Source organism: Lithobates pipiens, unplaced genomic scaffold, assembly GCF_037356315.1.
Source record: "Lithobates pipiens isolate NorthernLeopardFrog02 unplaced genomic scaffold, aLitPip1_a1.2 Scaffold_13, whole genome shotgun sequence".
NCBI classification, from domain to species: domain Eukaryota; kingdom Metazoa; phylum Chordata; class Amphibia; order Anura; family Ranidae; genus Lithobates; species Lithobates pipiens.
Window position 1 is genome coordinate 331,345,362 of NW_027507718.1, and position 21,506 is coordinate 331,366,867.

Genomic DNA, 21,506 nt, shown 5'->3' on the forward strand with positions numbered 1-21,506 from the left:
TAAAAAATATATATATATATATATATATATAAAAAATATATATATATATATATATATATATATATATATATATATATATATATATATATATATATATAAGCAAACGTAACCTGTAAACATGAGAGCAAAGCTGCTCTAAAAACACACTGCACTCAGGATATATATATATATAAAGAATAGCCTATTCTCCAAAGAAACCATCCCTGGAAACAATACATCTTGAGTACATTTTACATTTGCAATCATAATGAAAAATAGACATTCAAGAGTCCACCTCAAGCCAAAAAAAAAAAACCCTTAACAGAAGTAACAGAGTACGGGAATCAGGAAATTAAATATCAGTATAGCAAAAAAAAAAAAAAAAGTAAAATTCTATCAATCTTTAAAAAACAAGTAGAACATACTGAGGAGCAAGGTTTATCTATACATTTAAAATAAAATACTTTAAATTCTTAAACATCTTTTTGATATATCAGTACAAAGTGTAGCATCCATTTACTTTCATGTGTCCTGTGCCAAAGCTCAAGACGTCAATTTTTGTTTCTGTAGCTTTAAGTTATTGCTAGCAGCTATCAATTTATTAGGTATACCAATTCAACTAAGCATATGTCAGTTCCCCAAATTACACAATCTAGCTGTGAATAGCGGGCTATTAAATTTACAATAGGTAAACATTTTTCTTACCCAAGACCTGTTAATAATGCATCTCTATGTTTAAATAGTCAGCTGTGGAATCCTGTCTGTGGAACTTAGCTGTATTTTCAGATAAAGCTCACACAACTCTATGGTAACAAGGCAATTAAGGGCAATGTGGCGGAGCATAAACGCAAAAACTGTAAACAGCGTCTTTACTCCATCACATATTAAACCTTGTTGTACCCTTTTAATTTCCTGAACAGTGTATGTAGCTACCATATGTTCAGTGACTTCTTTGTGCTGAGAGTTTTGCAAACAGTAAAAGAAGAGATGGCAGCTCAAGACAACTGGTCATACATTTGCATCCTTAAATATCTACGGGGTTTCTTTTACTGCCTGTGCACAAACTGTACAAGACTTTACCAAATATATGCAACATTGCATGCATTGAAAATGCTCTGAATTCATCTTGAAAAGCAACTTCTTTTGGTACTGGATAGAAATCGTTAATGCTGCCACATGTATATGTGATCTATCCATTAAAAAATGGTCACTGGCATTTTTAAAAAAATTTGAGAAAAAAAAAGTTATTTTAACAATCAGAAACAAGGCACGTGCATGAACTTGGGCTTCTAAATTCTGTTACCATAAACTATAGTTAATTCACCTGCCCCAGATGTATTCGCAGTAAGGCAAATTTCTGCATCAGCCAGATCACAGTAGTGAAAATAACCATGACATTGGCACACCTGGAAATTGCATTAGTTGTATCAAAGCAATGAGAAAGTTCGACATGAATGTCACTCAGTTTTTTTGTTTGTTTTGTTTTTTAGTTTTTTTAACAGGGGCCCTGTGTAATGAAATTGTGGGACAGAAAACCAGACACTTAGAAGGGAAACCATGTGCCAATATAGACCCTGGCTCCATTTTCTCACAGGCGTGAGAGCTACAAATACTGAGTAACCATGCATTATCATAGTTTGTGCTCTCCCCATAAAAAAAAAAAAAAAAAAGTGGTTAAACAATGTAATATTTACAGTAAGCCACAATAGGGAACAGCATTCAAGTTTTACCCCTGCAAAGTAAACAGGGGGTTGGCGATCTCATAGTCAAAGGCCTTTGGGAATGGAAGCACAATCAAAAGCAATTTTATCATACCAAGCTTTGTAAAATGCCTAAAGTACTCTAAGGCAATTCAAAATATGACATTGCTATTTGGCATGATAAACTTCACTGCATTAACACACTGATAAATCTGCCAATGCTAAGCCATCAACATTATTCTTACAAACACTAAACATTTCATAACAGGAATTTATATAAAGAATACATTTGAAACGATCCCCACTAGTGAGCCTATATTGAGAAAAAAAAAAAAACACTAAAAAATTCGAATCTATGGCTACAATTTTACACTTTTCCCTGAAACCAAATTTTAAATAGAATCTGTATTTTATTATTATCTTAAGTAAAAACTGTCCAAATAAATACAAACACTCAGAATTTCTATTCGTGGTATTGCCTATTTGGATCTCCCATTGGCCGCCTGCGATTCGGCCTTCCCCTGTAATTTCTGTAATGCGGATAGCCATCTTCTCTGCCTCTTGCTCCCCTCCAGGCATCCTCATTTCTAGAATATTGGTAGCCACCTCTGTTAGGTTGATGAAATTTTTCGTTTCTGAACCTCCTGCTTCCATATGACTGGTTGTAGAAGTTCTTTGATCTGCCACCGCTCAATATATTAGATACTTCCCTCTCATCTTCTGAACTCTCCTCTTTTGCTCTTATTGGTCTGTCTTCAGCTGGGTTTACAGATGTGGTCACTGTGGGTAACTGATGGACACTGTCATTGCTGGACTTCCTTTCCTCTGGGGTTTTAAATACAACTGATGGAGACACCTGGTTCTCAGGCACTCTCTCTAGAAGGCTCTTTGAATCAACAATCTCAGGCCTATCTAAAATTTGTGGTCCTGGTTTAACCTGAAAGGCGTTTAATTCAGACTCCTCTGTAGCAACAACATTAAATGACAAAGGCCGATCTGGTCTGCTTTTATTTACTAGCTCTTGGGGCTGCTTTATAGATTCTTCAACTGTGTGGCTTTCAGCAACATCAACAGTTAAAATGTTGTTAGGCACATTTGTACTCTGAGGGGTAATGAACACATTATGTTGTACGACTGGGTTCTCAACATAACCTTGATAGGGATAGCCATACCACACTTGTGGGAAAACTTGAGGAGCTACTGGAAGATGTCCCATGTAAGAGCCTTGCCCAAATTGAGGTTGTGGGAATATTGTCTTGCTTGCCTGTGCACCTTCAAAGTCATTTAACCCTGGCTGGAACTGCTGCTTATCCTCAGATTCATTAGTTTGGGATGGAACTTCTGCTACAGACGTTTGGACAGATGGTGTAAGAAGCGATGAAGAGCATAGAATAGCAGGCTGCAAAACCTGGTCATCATGTCTCACTTCATTCTGGTGTACGGACAGTGAAGGGTCTGCTTCATTTTGGTTTACAGTGGTGTCCTGCATCCAACTGTTTTGAGGGTAAACAGGAATATTTGGATATATCCGGTACGCATTTATGTAGGCTTGATGAAGAGGATGCAAATATAAATGCGGGGGCCACATTGGACATGTGTAAGCCTGAAAAACAAATTAAAAAGAGAAACCAATGTGAATATTTAAATCGATGCAATGAAATTAAAAAGTAACAAAAATTGATATTGTGATCATTGTTATATTAGTTTCTTGTACAGGCTAGAGTTGCTGCAAAAGGAACAAAGTGAGCATGCTATATTTACAGCTGCTTACTATGACTTGAGACAAAAACTCAGCCATTAGCCTGAAAATTCTCACACTCAAATGGAACCTGGTTCATATTCCTCCATCCAGGCCATGGGAACTACAATTCGCATGCGTTCTTCATAGATCTGAAGTAAAACTTAAAGTGGTTGTAAACCCTTACACAGACCCAGTAAACCTGTCCTCCATTGATACATAGAGATGAAGCAAATCCGCCTACAAACGTTGCGCCTGTTTATCTGCTGTTTTCTCTTCATTAGTTGAAAGTGTAGAATTGTAGAACTTATAAAGCTTGTCTGAGCGGTCTGAAAAAAGGGGGTGGATAGCTGAAGACACTTTGCAGAGATCATTGAGGAGAGCTCTGAGAGCCGATTGGAAGGAACACACCCCTCTTCACACAGCACACAGAAAAATCCCTCCCGTCACCATTTTTCTCTTGGTGTCAGGAAAGACTGTCGAAAGAGATTCATGCTGCTATAGGAATGCAGCAGCAGACAGAAATTACACTTAAAGCTCCGATTACACGCTATATAAGGGAAATGCTTTGTTCATATTTCATATCTGGTTACAACCAATTGGGGGGTCTGGGCAACAAAAACCAACACCTGCAAGACAAAGGCATAATGAGCTAGTATGCCCGAGATCGAAGCCCTCACTGTGGTACACAGCACTGGCCGACGACATCACGGGGGTTACTTCTGGGTATCGTGGCTCCCGCACATTAACGGCACACCCACTGAAGCCTTGGCCCATATGTGCCATTGCTTCAATGTGTGTCAGTGCGCATTGTGCCAATGATGTCAGCACATACAAATACAAAGGGGTATCTAAACTGTGCAGGTAACGTACTTACCTGTAGCAAAAATAGGATTTTTATTACAGCTTACCTGTAAAATCCTTTTCTTTGAAGTACATCACAGGACACAGAGCCATAGTAGTTACCATGTTGGTTATAGGCCATCTTCAGGTGATTGACACTAGCACGCCCTAAATTAAAACATGCACTCCCTATATAACCCCTCCCACTGGTAGGAAAACCTCAATTTTGTAGCAAAGCAATACACAGGTATACCAAGAAGGGAGGGACCTGTGTGTCCTGTGATGTACTTCAAAGAAAATGATTTTACAGGTAAGCCGTTATAAAAAAAATCCTATTTTCTTATCGTACATCAGGGGATACAGAGCCATAGTAGTTACTATGTGGGATGTGCCATAGCAATGCCAACTGAAGGGAGGGAGACAACAAAAGTAGGGCACCAAAAGACTAAAGGACTTATACTGCAACCTGCAGTACACTACGCCCAAATGCAGGTCCTCATGCCTTTTACATCTACTTGATAGAATCCATTTAGAAACAGTATATTTTGACGCCCTCTGTCCTCTTATAGGGCCATCTGGCGACACAAACAAAACTTGTGTTTACGAATCGGACTGGTCACTTTCAATAGCCACCAGAGCATGGAGTCTCTGACTGACTCACCCGAATCTGCTGATTCAGGGATAACAGAGATTTGTCCCATTTTGTCAATATCTCCTTCTGCAAGACTCTGGTGTGAAACTGAGCGTATGGTACCACCTCAAAAGGAGGCCACCATGAGGCCCAGAGCTCGCATGCAGAAGCGCAGCGACGACCACCTGCAGTTCATCAATAGTTTTACCGTGGCTCTGAGTCTGCAGCTTGTCTGAAGGGAGGAAAAACTTCCGGTCCCATGGACTCTAGCAGTAAGCCTAGGTACTACAAGCACTGAGTCGGTATGAGCAGGGTTTTCATGGTGATTTCCACATCCTCTAATTCTGAGGCAGAAGGTGCTCTCAGAAGGAGATTGTCCAGGTAACCTACAATTGCGATCCCGCGTTGTCGCAAAAACGCCAAAATTTGGATCCAATACCTTGGTAAAGACTCAGGGTGCTGAAGCCAAGCCAAAAGGGAGAGCCACAAACTTGTAGTGGGCTTTCCTGTTGCAAATCGCAGAACACTATGATGCCCAAGGCATATGGGTATGTGCAGCTACGCATCCTGGATGTCCAAAGACGTCAGGGAGTCCCCTTGTTGGAGTGCAGCGACTACTGAGCGAACTGATTCCCTTCTGAACCTCTGTACTTTAACAAAGCAATTGAGGTTTTTAGGTCCAAGATTGGATGTACCCCTTCCTTTTTGGGGACTACAGATTGGAGTAGAACCCCTGGAACCTTTCCGATTCCGGAACAGGCACCATCACCCTGCGGCTAGCAGGTCCCATACTGCCCCCAATAGGGCCTCTCAGTAAGCCAGGAGTAATGCTGGAGGGGAAGAATCTGTTTGGTGGCCAAGAGAGGAACTCTATCTTGTAGCCAGAGGAAATCAGTTTGCAGACCCATTGGTCAGATAGCCGAGGCCCACCGGGCTGCAAACTCCCGAAGGTGAGCCCCCACCCGCATGGCGGTCGGGGGCAAACCTTCATGCGGTATCACTTTTGCTCGCAGGCTTGTGGTTTCAGGGACGCTTTTGTCCCTCATGGGTTGTCCTGTCAGACTGGGAGCATATTGCCAAAGTCCCAGACGGACGAAAAAGACTCTTTTGAACGGAAAATGAGGGCCCTTGCCTGCGGCGTGGCTCCTTAGTCTTCCTGGCCTGCGGGAGCAAGGTACTCTTCGCACCTGTGACATTCTTAAAAATTTCATCTAATGGAGGCTCCAAAGAGCCGCTCACCAAGGAAGGGTAGATCCATCAGGCTTTTTTTTTTTTTTTTTTTTTTTTAGATGCCTGGTCCGCAGACAAGCATTTTAGCCAAATCAGGCGCCTCAGCACCACTGCCGACACAGAAGCCCTGGATAGCAGAGGAAGCGTATCCAGAGCCGCATCACAAAACGTACTTAAAGTGGTTGTAAACCCTTACAAACCACTTTGACCTACAGGTAAGCCTAGATTAAGGCTTACCTGTAGGTCCAAGAAATATCTCCTAAACCTATACGGTTTAGGAGATATTTACAAAAAGACAGGCACCTCTGTCTACGGCGCATGCGCCGTAGACAGCGGTGTGTAGGCGCACTGAGCAGGCCGCAGATCATGGCGATATGCTGCTTGTGTCGGCTCCCGTGCGCATGCGCGGGAGTGACGTAATCGTGGCTCCGCCGGAGCAACGAGACCCGGAAGTCACTCCGGGATACACGGCAGCGGTGAAGATGAAGGACCGTTTTGGGGGCTTCGTTCTCAGGTAAGTTATTCATAATGAGCTAGTATGGTTTTGCCCATTCAATAAGTGTCACACATATTCACACAAGTGCTGTGGCCAGTACTGGTCGTATTGCTAACCTCACAACCGTAAAAAAAAAAAAGTAACGGGCCACTGCCTCGGCCTTCCTGTCTGTGGAGTCCTTAAACACCGGAGTTCCCTCTACCGAGATCGCGTTTGCTTTATTTAACCTGGATACTGGGGGGGGGGGTCCACGACCAGAGGAGCCAATCATTATTTAAGAAGGCTCTCCTCAAACGAGTAATGCACCACCATGCTTTTTGGGACCGAAAGGTCCGCTGCGGTCGCCCCCATCCCTGTATATGAACTTATCGAAATAAGTCAGGTACGGAAACACCGCAGGTGCACGGGCTGGCTTAAGGAACCAAAAGGGGCTGCTACTTCAGCAGAAGGACCTGCTGTATCCTGAATCTTCAGCGTATCACTCACAGCTGTGATAAGTGCTCCAACTAGCGCATCTCTTCCGTGGATCCGGACGGGGACTCATCCTCACTGTCCGATCGGTCTTGGTCAGCACCATCTGAATCGACAGAGCAGGGGGCCACCAGAGTCTGCGTCAGAGCTCACCCCAGAGGACGGGGGGGGGGGGGGGGGTGTGCTTGGGTTTACAGGGGCCACTTTCTCCCACCTTGCGCCCACACACCGCCTCCACCATGGCAACAAACGTTTTAAGGACCACCGACAAAGCGTCCAAAGGCAATGTACGGTTTGCAGATGAGCCGGTTGCAGTTACAGGGAGTTTGGGGGAAGAAACCTCAGTTTCTGAAGCCATGCTGCCCCACCCTGTCTGCCACCCTTGGGGACTTAGGACAGGTGCACAGTCCCACCCTCCTAACTGCTGCAGACTGAGGGGCCCCCATCGCAGGACACACCACCCTGACCGAGTTCTGTGTCGTTCAGCTACAAGTGCCTGTGTCAGCTCCCAGGTGTCCTGAGTGAGAAACCGCACTGTTCTTAGCAGCAGGGACCAGTGCTGAGCATAAAAACTGCGCTGGGCTACAACAAAATGGCAGCCGGCTGCCCAGTGTAAGGGACATAATCATAGGGAAAATGGCCACTGAACTACAGCAAAATGGCTTCTGACCATGCTTTCCACTGAGGCACACCAATCATGGCCGACAAACAACTGTACACAGGGGGAAAAAAAAGACAGTAAAAATGGCGGCAGAACAGCGTTATGGTGATCAGCATAAGCTGACCTCCAGACACCCAGCGGGGCGGGGACACCACAGACACCCAGCGGGGCGGGGACACCACAGACACCCAGCGGGGCGGGGACACCACAGACACCCAGCGGGGCGGGGACACCACAGACACCCAGCGGGGCGGGGACACCACAGACACCCAGCGGGGCGGGGACACCACAGACACCCAGCGGGGCGGGGACACCACAGACACCCAGCGGGGCGGGGACACCACAGACACCCAGCGGGGCGGGGACACCACAGACACCCAGCGGGGCGGGGACACCACAGACACCCAGCGGGGAGGGGACACCACAGACACCCAGCGGGGAGGGGACACCACAGACACCCAGCGGGGCGGGGACACCACAGACACCCAGCGGGGCGGGGACACCACAGACACCCAGCGGGGCGGGGACACCACAGACACCCAGCGGGGCGGGGACACCACAGACACCCAGCGGGGCGGGGACACCACAGACACCCAGCGGGGCGGGGACACCACAGACACCCAGCGGGGCGGGGACACCACAGACACCCAGCGGGGCGGGGACACCACAGACACCCAGCGGGGCGGGGACACCACAGACACCCAGCGGGGCGGGGACACCACAGACACCCAGCGGGGAGACCACAGACACCCAGCGCAGCCCCCCATCCAGGTGAGAGCCCCCCGGGGAACCCCTGGCTATAGGTGCACACACACACCGCTCAGCAGCCCATCATGCAGCATGCAGGGGGAGGGAAGATAGGGACAGGGAGAGAAGAGAGGGTGGAGAGGGACCCCCGAATCGACCTCCCAGGGAATGCCCAGCTGCTCAACCCTGCCGAGGCAGGGAGAGCTGTACTTGCCATCCGGACGAGCTGGGGACATCCCATCACAGACCCACTCTCGAAAAGTACGGGGTGGCTGCTGGCCAAGGCACACCGACACAGAAATCAGTAGCCCAATCATGTGTGCCCCGGAGTGCCGCACTCACCGTGCCGCCCCTGGAGCCTGAGGGGCATGTCGTGGCCAACCCAGCGCCTAGCTATGGTCTGCACAGGCTCGATGGCCAGGCTGGGGAGACTTTAAGGATAAGGGTATCCAGCCTGTCACCCAGCCGGCTGTTGATAGTAGATCACAGGATCCCAAATCTTGCGCAAAAGGCAAACTTCTGCAAAAAAATACCAGGACCGACAGTCCCGCAGGGTTCCTAGGTCCATCTCCTTCACTAGGCAGAAAAAAAAACTGGGCTGTAAGAAGCAGGTTGAGGGGGGTGTTACAGGAGGGACTGCCCCCTGGGCAGAACTGTAAACCTCTGTTTTTTCACATGTGTAACATGTTCTGCCTAGTCCTCTCCTGAAGGTGGCGTAACAACCCTATGGTCAAGATTAATGGAGCTGTGTCAGTCAGTGAATGAAAGAGAAAACTGAGGTACTCCCAGTAGTGGGAGGGGTTACATAGGGAGTGGACATCCAGCCTTGTATGTGACAAGCACTGTGTGAGAATAAATTATTTCTCCCACTCTTCTGCTCCAATTAGAACATTAAGATTGTATGCCCATTTATTTGTCAATTCTGGAGGCTTAGGAAGGTTTTTTTGTAATAAGAATCATATATTGCTGAAAGAACAGGTTTTGGTTTTGTACTTTAACAAAAAAGACTCAAACAAATTTAGATCTCTATTATAAGATTGGATTAAGGGAGTACGAGACAGGAATGACAATACTAGCTAATATTCCAACCATTGCATAAGTGAGGGCTGTTGTGTAGAAATTAAAATTCATTATGGATGGAAGTTTGCCCTGACAAAGAATCTGGCTCACACTTCTGTGAGACTCCTTGTTCCATATTAAAAACTGAAACTGTGACCGATCTACTGCGGGTGGAAATTGAGAATTGCCAAATAAGGGTGTCACAAGTCCTACTTGCGAGGAAAGCCCTAACCGCAAAATCATTTTATACCAAATGCTCAATAAATGAGATTTAAGAAAAGGTAAAGAAGAGAGCATGTTTTGTTAAGTACCACAGGAAGATAAGTTTAACCAAGGAAGTGCCTGAAGATCAAAACTGATTCAACCCCTGTTCTATTGATACCCATTGTTTGATATCTGAATGGTGAAACCAGTTCACTAATCTAGTCAGAACTGCTGGAACATAATATAGATCCGGTACACCCACTACTCCTTTCAGTTTATGTAATGTTAATGTTTTCCTATTTAATCTAGGTCTCTTGTGCCCCCATCTAAACTTTGTAAAGGCAGATTGCAAAATTGAGAAAAAGGATCTAGGAATAGGAACAGGGATAGTTTTAAAAAAGGTACAGTAAGCGGGGTATTATGTCCATTTTCAGTATGTTAATCCTCCCTTAACCATGAATATACATTAGAATCAATATTTTTTAAGATCTTGGAGAGTATGTTGCATAAGAGGGGTATAATCTGTCAAATATAAATGGGTGGGAGCTGAATATTAATACGTAAATATTTTAATGTAGAGGAGCAGAATCTAAACGAAAAATTATTCTTTACTGTTGTCACTTGGTGTGATGAAAGTGAAGCATTAAGAATTTCTGATTTTGATAAATTTACCTTGAAATTACTCAATCCTCCAAAATACTAGAATTCAGATAAAATAGAAGGCATAGAGATATGTGGGTTGGTAACCTATCAGCGAACAGGGCAAGTTTTTTTTCCTGTTATATTTTTATGCCAGTAATAGAAGAATTCTATCTGGTAGCTATTGTTAAGTGCCCCATTACCAGAACATAAAGCAAAGGACGACAGAGGGCATCCCTGGCGAGTACCATTTTGTATAGAGAAGCTTGTAGTCAATGATTCATTAATCCTTATTCTAGTCTTGCGTTTAGAATATAATGCTAAGGTCTTATTAAGCAAATATGGGCCCATCCCTATTTGCCTCAAGGAAAGGCCACCCGACCTCATCGAATGCCTTCTCCGTGTCAACTGAGAGAAGGCATGCTGGTATTTTAGCCGTTTGGGCATCACCCATAAGTAAGAATGTTTTTATCATGGTGTCACACGTTTCTCTTCCTTGAACAAATCCGTATGTGCAAGGCTCAGAATAAGAGATTGGAGACGTGCTGCAATCAGTTTGGCGTAAATAATTATACCTACTCCAATTAAAGATATTGGACAATATAATAGCTGGAACAAAGTGTCAAATCCTTGTTAAGTTTAGAAATCAGAGTAATATGGGCCTCCATTGTTTAAGTCGGAAATAGGTTAGTGGAGGAAATGGAATTAAATACAGTATAACAGAACAGTATAAAAGAACACATCCAGACAATATTCAGATACTTTTTTCAACCAGCGCAACAGAATCAGCAGACATAAAATGTCTCTAACCAGGCAACCATTTTAGAAAGAAGGGACTAACCTTAATGCCAAGATTATAGAAGAAATGAAGGATGCTTTTATCTAAAAGGGAAAAAAAAAAAAAGTAAATATGCATGTTTCTAATGTTTCCTTTATCAGTAGGATATAGCTACAGGCTGAAAATGCATGCTACAACTTGACTTACCACTCGGGAGATCATCTCCGTTTTTACAGTAGGAATAGGGAGGTGGGGAAGTAATTCTCTCCCCCTTTTCATTCACAGGGAATCCGGGATATAGAGGATCTTGGTAAAGACTCAGGGTCTGAGGCATTGGCAGTAAGTGCTGGCTAACTGCTGGCATTGAAACTGGAAGTGGTGAGAATGTCGACGTCACCTGAGGTTGCAACTCAGCTGAGTTGGGTGCAGCTTCTGCACAAGCTGCTGCCTGTGCTGAAATACCTACAATATAAAAGAAATGTCAGCGATTTCATTTGAAAAGAGCTTAAAGTGGTTGTTAGGTTTTTTTTTTTTTTTTTTTAAGTAATGCATTCTATGCCAGATGATCCACCCCATCTCCCCCCTTATACTTACCTGAGCCCATGCTCGATCTAGCACTGTGTGAGCATCTCTCTGCTCTCTCCCACCTCACTGGCAAGATTGATAGAATGATAGCAATTGTCAATCAAAATCTGCAACAAGGGAGCAAAAGGAAGGGCCATGTCACTGGACTTGAAAGGATGCGGTCCTTTGGAAAGCCATGTGGATCCAAAGGCTATTTACACAAGGGTCCTGCAGTCCAGCACTTTAGCCAAAGTGTCCTATGCATATGCAAAGATACATGCAGGAAATTGGACAGAAGGCTTCTGGTATCCCTCACAACTGAATCTGCTCTACACACTCTTTAAGTGAGGGATCAACCATAATACAAATGCACGAAGGGTAGAAATCACCAGAGTGCTAGAAAAGGGTCTCCGATCGTTTATCCTTTTGTTCTAAAAGTTGGCAGAGTGGGTGCAAAAGCAGAATCCTTTGCGGCTTTACGAGTTTAAACTACCAAACATTTTAAGAGACATAGTAGAAGCAACAGGGTAATCCTCCATATTAAAAGTGGTGTGAACCACATCAAGTGGAGCCAAAACTGTCCTCTTTAGTTTGGGAGTAATAGCAGGGATAAGTTCATCAGTGAGGAACTTGAACAACTTAGAATCAGAAACTCTGAAGCTGGTGGCTCAGAAGCCATGAAGGCTATGGGCAAATCAAATCTCCAAATGAAGGAGTGGGAGCATGCTTATGGCCTCTCTAATCAACATCTGCAAATAACTGGGGAAGTTGGTCATAAAGTCTTGCATGACCATGGTAAAAACCTCAGTTTAAAGAGCAGTAGGTCCAGACACATCTGACAGAACTCAAGAGGATCGGACAGACTAATAGTAGAGAATAGGCTAAAATACTCCTAAGGAGAACCATGTCAAAGAGTTGAAATCGAAGAAAAAAACAAAAAAACAAAAAACAAACAAACACACAATCAACGATGCAGTATCTTGATTAAAGAAAATTGTAAAAAAATTAGGCATAACAGAGTTTCAGAGGAGATATTCCTAGGACACTAGCAAAATATGGGGTATACTGGTAGTGGGAGGGGTTATCCTGGGCTGGTATACAGTTTAACGAGTGTGCAATCCCGTTTTTAGCACTATAACCCAAAGGTTTAAGATGTCCTGTGTTCCTCGATGGACGAGAAAGAAATTAGTTCTCTATCTCAGCTTTACATTCTGCCACTTCTTTGTCAAATGATTGTGTCATGTAAAAAAGACAACATTATGGAAAGAGACACAGGACTACTATAGGAAAATCTTGCAAGAGATGTCTCCGAAATATAAAAAGCTAGTAGACAAGTCAAGAGACTAACTGACCTGACCAAGGTGTCACTACTGGGGGTTGAAAAGGCACTGTGGTGGATGTCTGCTGTTCAGCAGGAGTAGGAAGAACAGTGACATCAGGTATGATGACAGTTTCATCAGAGGTAGCAGGCGGCTTTTTCATTTCCTGTAAATGACAGTAACAAATAATTTCCATTTTATTACACAATTAAACTACGCTTACATGTTTAGATGTGCCGCATGGTCTTTTCTCTGTAAAAGCAAACCCAATTAAGACCTTTTTTTCGCAGCAAAGCAGATAAAGATAGCTCAGAAAACATGAAGACGTTAGGAGGTTTCACCTGACTGGATATGCATTATTTTTTTATCTCACTAAATTTTGCTTAAGTTTTTTTGTTAAAAATAAGTAAACAAAAGATATATAAAATATCCAATATGTAGTTGGTATTGTTGGTAGAGCAGTATAGAGCCAGACTGGAATGCAAAAGGAACAGTAATAAAAAGGCAAAGGGGAGCTTTTCCTGAACTACAAGGCTATGAAAATCTGTCTTTGGGTCTTTAATTGTGGAATCAAGCTTGTGCGCGCCATGGAGCCACTGGCCGCAGCCCTGCGTCGTTCAGATAAGGTGGTTGGAATAAATGTGGACACCATCACTGAAAATTTAGCATATGCTGAAATTCTGTTCCTTCGGGACCCTGGCCCTTCTTTACAAGAATCCCTTAATATTCTCTTCACTTTTGCAACTGCATTGGGGCTTCATGTTAATTGGAAAAAGTCTCTTATGCCCATAGACCCTGGTGTTTGTGGAGTTGAGAACCTGCAAATTTAGTTGCAATGGACAAATGCCACAAAATATTTAGGTATTGTCGTTTCCACAATGACAAATAAAAAAAAAAAGTGCGCTACCTCCTTGCAAAATATTCTAAAAAAAAAAATAATCAAAGCGATCAAATGTGATAAAGAACTAATTACATATATACCACTGTTGAACAAGAAATACATATTGCATCAAACATGAAAATGAATCACAACTGCTACGAATCACAGGCTATACCACTAATAGATGAAGGAGCACAAAATTATTATTAGTGGTGTATCACATGATTTTTGGCAGTGAATAATTTTCACATTTTATGCAATATGTTTTTGGATTCAACAGTGGCATATATGCAATTAGTTTGTTATCATATTTGATGGAATGTAGAATATATTTTTTACAATATTTTGTTTTATTTGTAATCATGAACTACCCGGTAGTCAATTGTATTTGGGTGCAGCAGCTCCATATTTCATTATCTGAGCACAAACTTTTGTGTTTTCTTTTTAGATTGTCATTTCCCCGACTACCCAAATAATTTTCCATATTGTGGAGCTCAGTCCCCCTTCTTGACCCACTCTCTCGATGAAGGCAGTAATCAAAGACTTGCAGATTATGCCCACGGGCACTCAACCTCTGCTTTTGGGTCTCCACATACTCCCCTCTGGCTTAACCCAAGGCTCCAAGAATTCTTGACTATCCCTGATCACTATGTGGTCTTTATGTGGTATAAAATATTTGACTGACATTTGTTACAGGGGCTCCCTAAATTACTTTTGATAAGCTAAAACAAAACCATAACCTCCCAAACTCCTTATTCTTCCAGTTTTGGAACTCTGCCATGCTTACTTCGCCCAATTTGGACATTCTACACTCCACAGGGATCTTGAATCTTAACTAAGTGATGATAATCTGGCAAAGCCTTTAGCCACAATTTACAAGGCTTTACAGCCATCAGTGCATGTTGGGTCTAGAGCTTTTACAATGCAAGAGGCGGGTGGAGGTGCTGGATTTGGAACGAGGAGGATATCGGGGATTTCCCCCTTTTATTAAATTGGTGGCCACACGGATAGGCTAATCCAATTCAAGATTCGCCACATGGCCTTTTACACCAGAGGCTACACCAAACTTTTTCCAAAGTAGAACCTAATTGTTGGCAGTGCGGAGACACATATTCAGATTTTTTTTTTATGTTTTTTGGTCCTGTTCCTGCATACAAACATTTTGGGCTGATATCCTACATTTTATTTGCTCAGTAACCACGATTTCCATTCCTCAAAATGATGACTGTTTGTCTTTTGGGTTTGATCAACCATCTAGCCCAGCGATGGTGAACCTTGGCATCTTCTGTTCTGCGCTAGAAAGCTCTTGTTTTGGCATGGAAATCGGATAGACGACCGGATCACAGAGCAAGAGGCACGCCCATTCCCCCCCCCCCCCCCGGGGGCGCACAGACAGCTCATGCACGGGAGGACGCCCATGGATGCCCTCCCGGCAATTTATGCCTGCACTTTAGCCGTCTTTGGGCTACAGTGTGGGCGTGAACAGGTCAACTAGAACCAGTCACAACTGGGTTTATGCAAAAATCTGACTATTCATTCAGTCCTAAAGTGAGTTAAGATGACATTTTTTGTCTTATTTCTGCCTGTGACTTCATAGGGGAAATTTGCCCTCATTTCCTGACCCTGTAATGCCTACACAAGAGATGGAGTTGAAAGCGGTCATCATAGCAGGACTGCAGTAACAAAGCGTTGTTTTTTTGTCATACATCCTTGTAGAAATCTCACAACTAGGGGGCCAGAAACCTTTTCCATATGAAGCACAAGACAACCAAGGGGCCAGTACACAACAGCACCAAAGCAGCTGTAAAGATTTTCAATTTTTGAACTCAAAGTATTGTACAATTATCAATTTCTCATGTACATTACATAAAAAGCAGCTGGATGGGGCAGGCTTCTGTGGGTGACTTGCAATGCTGGTCACAAGCTTGTCACCATTTGAGTCCTTCAGCACTACTGTGAACAAATGTATATTGCTCACGCCAAAGTCTAACAAGAGCATGGCCCTGTTAACCACTTCACCTACGAAAGGTTTTACCCCCCATGACCAGGTCATTTTTTGCTATTCAGCACTGTGCTAATTTAACTGACAATCATGTGGGCAAAGTTTATATAATTTTTTTTCACACAAATTGAGCTTTCTTTTGGTAGTACTTGATCATCTCTGGGCTTTTTATTTATTATGTAAATGAAAAAAAGACTGACAATTTTTTTGACAAAAAAAATAATAATTTATGAATACATTTTGGCCAAACTGTATTCTGCTGCATGTCTTTAGTTAAAAAAAAAAAAATTCCCAATAAGGTTATATTGATTGGTTTGTGTGAAAAACACTTTTATACTAGTAATAGCAGAGATCAGTGACTTCAAATGGGACTGTGATAGTGCGGCGAGCAATCTGACATTAACGGACGCTGGGGGGGGGGGGGGGACTGCCTAATTACACAGGGTAGGAAGGGGTTAACATCTAGGACGACCAAAGGGTTAAATGTGTGTACTGCATGTGTTTTACAGGGAATCCATTTGTTTTTATCCCCTGCTTAGCAGGAAATTAACAAGATCTTCTGTCACAGAACACAGCTCCAATTTAGTTTAGTGTTTTGGTGTTGCGTTCAGTGAAGCTCAGAGCCCATCACCGGGTGGCGGCAGTCAATGATTGGTCGAGACCCAGTGATCAGCAAGTGCTGTGATAAAAACACAGCACAGCCGGGACGGCGTGCGTCCTACCCAGAAATACAGAACATATGTACACGATTCTGCACTGAGCGGCCGCCCTGTATCAGTAAATGTACAGGAAGCTGTTGTTACATGGTTAATAAAATCCCCAAGGGAAACTAAAGCCAGTTTATAAAAGAAACGTTATACTTGCATTGCCAGTGACCCCGTGTTGCAGATCTCTGGTTGCTGCAGGTATCTGACACTTCTGGGTGTACATCCAGGTAGTGAAGTGTGAACCAGTAGGAAGAACCACTTTGCAAGGGGATCCTAATGACAGGGTTGGGGATCTTAATGACAGGGTTACTTCAACTTTTTCCTTTTAGATTGTTTGACTACACTTATTCATAATCTTGCTCTGCAGTTATAAACACATATTCTCATTTATAACCTACCTCACATGTTTTCTGATCATCCACTGTTGCAGGCTGAGCCAGTTTGGAAGCTTAATTAAAAGTAAAAACCACAAATTACTAACAAGCAGCTGCAGAAATATTGCAAGGTCACCAAGTTTTTTTTTTTTGTTTTTTTTTTTTAAAGTAAGTTATTCAATAATGAATTACTTTTAATTAGGGCTGAAACGATGAATCGATTAATCGACAACTAATCGATTATGAAATAAATCGAATACTATTTTCATAATCGGCCACGTAACATAATGAGGTTAAAAAAACTAAAATGGGCCCTTTATAGTACAAGAGAAAATCGCTACTGTAAATATTACTTTCACTGTTCTACAGTAAAAAAATTAACCCCTTACAGTAGTAATTATCTGTCTTTTTCTACTATAAAAGGGCTCATTTTAATTTTTTAATCCCATTATGTTACTAAACATCTTAGACCTGGTTCACATCTATGTGTTTATTGGTGCTTTTTGCAGAAATACACTGCAGTTCATTTACATGGTTTCCTATGGGACACGTTAACATCTGAAAGGGTCGGGACTTTTAACGCAAAATGGTGCTTTATTGGTTCAATATAATTCAATGGAGAAGCTGCAGAAAAGCGTGTAATGCATTTTTGCAGCAATTTGTGTTTTTTAGTCTGCCCAAAAAAAATGCAAAAATGCAAATTGCAGTAAAATCACAAAAATCAAAAACACACAGCAAAAAGCACTGAAGAAACAGATCAAAAGCAAACTGCATAGGTGTGTACCGAGCCTTATGCTGGCCTCACGGATCAATTTTCAGATGAGAATATTCAGATGAAAAATCGTACATTTGCTGAATGAAAGAATTTAGCTTGAAATTTTCACTTGTTTTTAATATTCTATTTTTAAAATTAATGTAATTTCTGAACAAAACCCACATACACCGTCTGAAAATCCCTTTGACTAAGAAGTTTTCTATTTCCATATTTTCCCGTCACTGTGGTTGAAAATGAACATCAATTTGACCCACTTTTTCTTAAATTTTTTTTAAAGGTTATTAACCGATTAATCGAAATAAGAAAAGGCAATATTAGACCCCAACAGTAAAAAAAAAAAAAAATTAAAAACACACATGAAGGAATCATCCATAGTATTAGATTCACCTTTAGTCTTCTGGTCATCTTCTGACTTTCTCTTGGCACTCTCTCTATTTACCATCAGGGTCTTTTTCACATCAGAACTTGTAGCAGTGGCATCAACTAAAGACGCCTGAAAACAGATCAAATCATTTATATAGGACGGAAAGAAAAAAAAAAAAACGTTTATATCGTTTCTAATGACAAAGATGCTTGGATTGCTTATCATTGTGTATAAACAAATCTGGCACTTCTTGAAATTGGGAGGTCGGCTAATATATACACATTGTAAGCTCCTATGTCAGATCTCCAAAATAATGCAGTTTGTGGAAAAAGTGTTATGTGCAAGATTATGATGTTATCGTGTTAGGGCTACATCTGCATTTCATTCTAAGCATTTTAATTATTTAAAAAAAAAAAAAAAAAAAAAAAAAAAATGGATCTGTGCCCATTTAAGTTTCATCTTGACAACACACAGAAACAAAAGCTACCTTGGGGTTTTGGTTAAGTGGTAATTTTAGATGAAAAATTTTATTTTTGTAATACTAGATGTGTAGCATAAAGGGAATTAGGGCTGAAACGATTAATCAATATTATCGATAATGAAATTCGTTGTCAACGATTTTCATTATCGATTAGTTGGTCCGCACCATGCGATCCACGGAGCAGGCCACAGCCTTAGGAAAGGCCGTGGCTTCGGCCTAGCTCCGGAGCTGGCGGCCATCTTGGTACACCCGGCGGCGAGCTGACGTTCAGCCTGCGTCAGCCCAAGTGAAGGAATTCTGGAGGAGTCACGCTGGATGCCTTGCCTGCCCTCATTCAAAACTTTTTATGCAGGTACCACTACGTTAATTACCTAATCTAACCTAATAACTATTATCTATTAGATAGTAGTTATTATCTAATCCTATCTAAGCCTTTCCACTTGCTTGGCACAGCCACATTGGTGATTTAAATAAAAAGGTATAACACTATCTCTCTCCCCCCCCCCAATAAAATGCAGCTTATGACAAGCATAAAAACATAGCATATCACTGACGATTTGCGCCAATAGGCATCCCGGGACTCATCACGGTGGTCTGTTTGGAGGAACTTTGATCGGTGGTGAGCTTGGCGCAAATCATCAGTGATATGCTGACTATGTTTTTATGCTTGTAATAAGCTGCATTTTATTGGGGGGGAGATAGTGTTATACCTTTTATTTAGATAAACAATGTGGCTGTGGGGGGCGGGGATGGGATGGAGGGAAGCACTGAGAGGAGGTGGGGCAGTGACACCATGTGAGAGGGGAGGAATGTGTCATCTATACTGGGGGGGACACGTGTGTGTGTATGTGTGTGTGTGTATATATATGTGTGTGTGTGTATATATATGTGTGTGTGTGTGTATATATATATGTGTGTGTGTGTGTGTATATATATGTGTGTGTGTGTGTGTGTGTGTGTGTGTGTGTGTGTGTGTGTGTGTGTGTGTGTGTGTGTGTGTGTGTGTGTGTGTGTGTGTGTGTGTGTGTGTGTGTGTGTATGTATATATATATATATATATATATATATATATATATATATATATATATATATATATATATATATATATATATATATATATACACATATATATACACACACACACACACACACACACATATATATATATATACATACACACACATATATATACACACACACACTTTTTCTCTTTTTTTATCTGATTAATCGAAAAAAGTAATCGGCCGATTAATCGATTAGGAAAATAATAGTTAGCTGCAGCCCTAAAGGGAATAGCAGCTTACAAGGGGAGGGAGCTGTGTCCAACAGACCTACAGAAAAGGGTTTTATGGTCAGCACAAAAATCTTATTTTCTCCACGCCACAGCATGATATTAACCAATTCAAGTCCAGGCACTCTCACCCCCTTCCAGTCGAGGCCATTTTTCAGCTGCCAGCACTGTCACACAATGCATGTAACACTATACTCAAATATTTATCATTTGAGACAGATAGAGCTTTGTTTTGGTTGTATTGAATCACCACTGTTTTTTTTTATGTTTTGCTATATAAACAAATACCAAAAAAATTGAAGAAAAAAAAAAGAAAAAAAAAAAAGACAAACATTCTTTGTGTCAGTCATAAAGCGATGCAAAATATATTCTGCTACATTTCTTTGATAACCCAGATCAGTGTATATAGTCTGTGTAAAAGTTATAGTCTCTACAAACTATGAGATATATTGGAAAATGAAGAATTCAATAAAATCCATCTTTCACAAAGTAGCAATTTTAACAAGTTATTACTCACATATAGCATAGGCATACTTAGAATAACACCCCAAAACACATTCCGCTACGCCTCCCAAGTATAGGGATACCATATGTGCGAGACTGTTTCACAGCTTAGAGAGGCCCAAAACAAAGGAGATTTTGACTATGCATCACATATTTGGAGGCCCTAGAGCACCAGGACAGTGGAAACACGCACAAAGGGACTACAATTTGAAAAGCAAACAGCCCAAGGTATTTTCTAAGAGGCATAGTGAGTCTTCTGACAACTTAATTTTTTTTTTAGAAACGTAATAATTACTTCTTTTTTTTTTTTTTTTTTTTTTTTTTTACACACAAAGTTGTCAGTTTAAGAAGATATTTTTCACACAGCATAGGCATACTTAGAAATACACCTCAAATAACATTCTGCTACTCCTCCCAATTATGGCGACACCACATGTGGACTTTCACTGTCTGGAATGATTATATACAGGACATTCCATCTTGTGTATCACATAAGACAACCAATTGTATTGAAACCAATGAACTGTAACGGTCACCTCTATGCAAGTTATCAGGGAATCTATTGTCACCTCTAGCATTCCTAGTTCCTACAAAGGTGTACCTTAGATTTTGGGACTTTCTATGTGTTTGGGCTGTTAAATTTTTTTCCACATTTGGCATTTGTTATGGCAAAAATGAGGACTGGAACTCTTCCTCCAGCAAAGGAAAGAAATCAGCATCTGACAGTGATTCTTCCTGGTGTTCTCCTAGAAAACCAAATACATCCAACTTATTTGCCTCGGACTACACCAGGAAAAGGGGGCATAGTTCCCAACTTCTAATTTGAGAAGGTGCAATGAGCTACGTCAGCCGAGTCATATATCTGTATAACAGGAAAATACCTTGTCAGAAAGAGTTAGAAGAATGAGAGCCTGAGGAAGGGAGGACTAAAAAATTGACTGCAAGCACAGTAGGCTCCAATTGGGGGTCTAAATCACAGATGGTACAACGTTCCCCTGTGCCTAGCTCAGCTTTGCACACAAGTGCAAATGACGTCAAGGTGTCTGCAGTACAGCTATGTTGCATAAGC

General features: G+C 42.0%; 1 protein-coding gene across 1 annotated transcript in view; it reads right to left on the reverse strand.

Moving 5' to 3' along the window:
• Window positions 1–1,203: 1,203 nt before the first annotated feature.
• The window catches only part of OTUD4 (OTU deubiquitinase 4), a 99,313-nt gene continuing 79,010 nt past the window's right edge, over window positions 1,204–21,506 (reverse strand). Inside the window, exons 15-20 of the mRNA XM_077476980.1 lie at window positions 18,185–18,290; window positions 17,047–17,096; window positions 13,093–13,225; window positions 11,384–11,638; window positions 11,240–11,280; window positions 1,204–3,282 (exon numbers count right to left, since the gene is read on the reverse strand). Coding sequence (XP_077333106.1) covers window positions 2,143–3,282; window positions 11,240–11,280; window positions 11,384–11,638; window positions 13,093–13,225; window positions 17,047–17,096; window positions 18,185–18,290 — 1,725 coding nt within the window. The 3' untranslated portion in view covers window positions 1,204–2,142. The remainder of the gene's footprint in view (window positions 3,283–11,239; window positions 11,281–11,383; window positions 11,639–13,092; window positions 13,226–17,046; window positions 17,097–18,184; window positions 18,291–21,506) is intronic.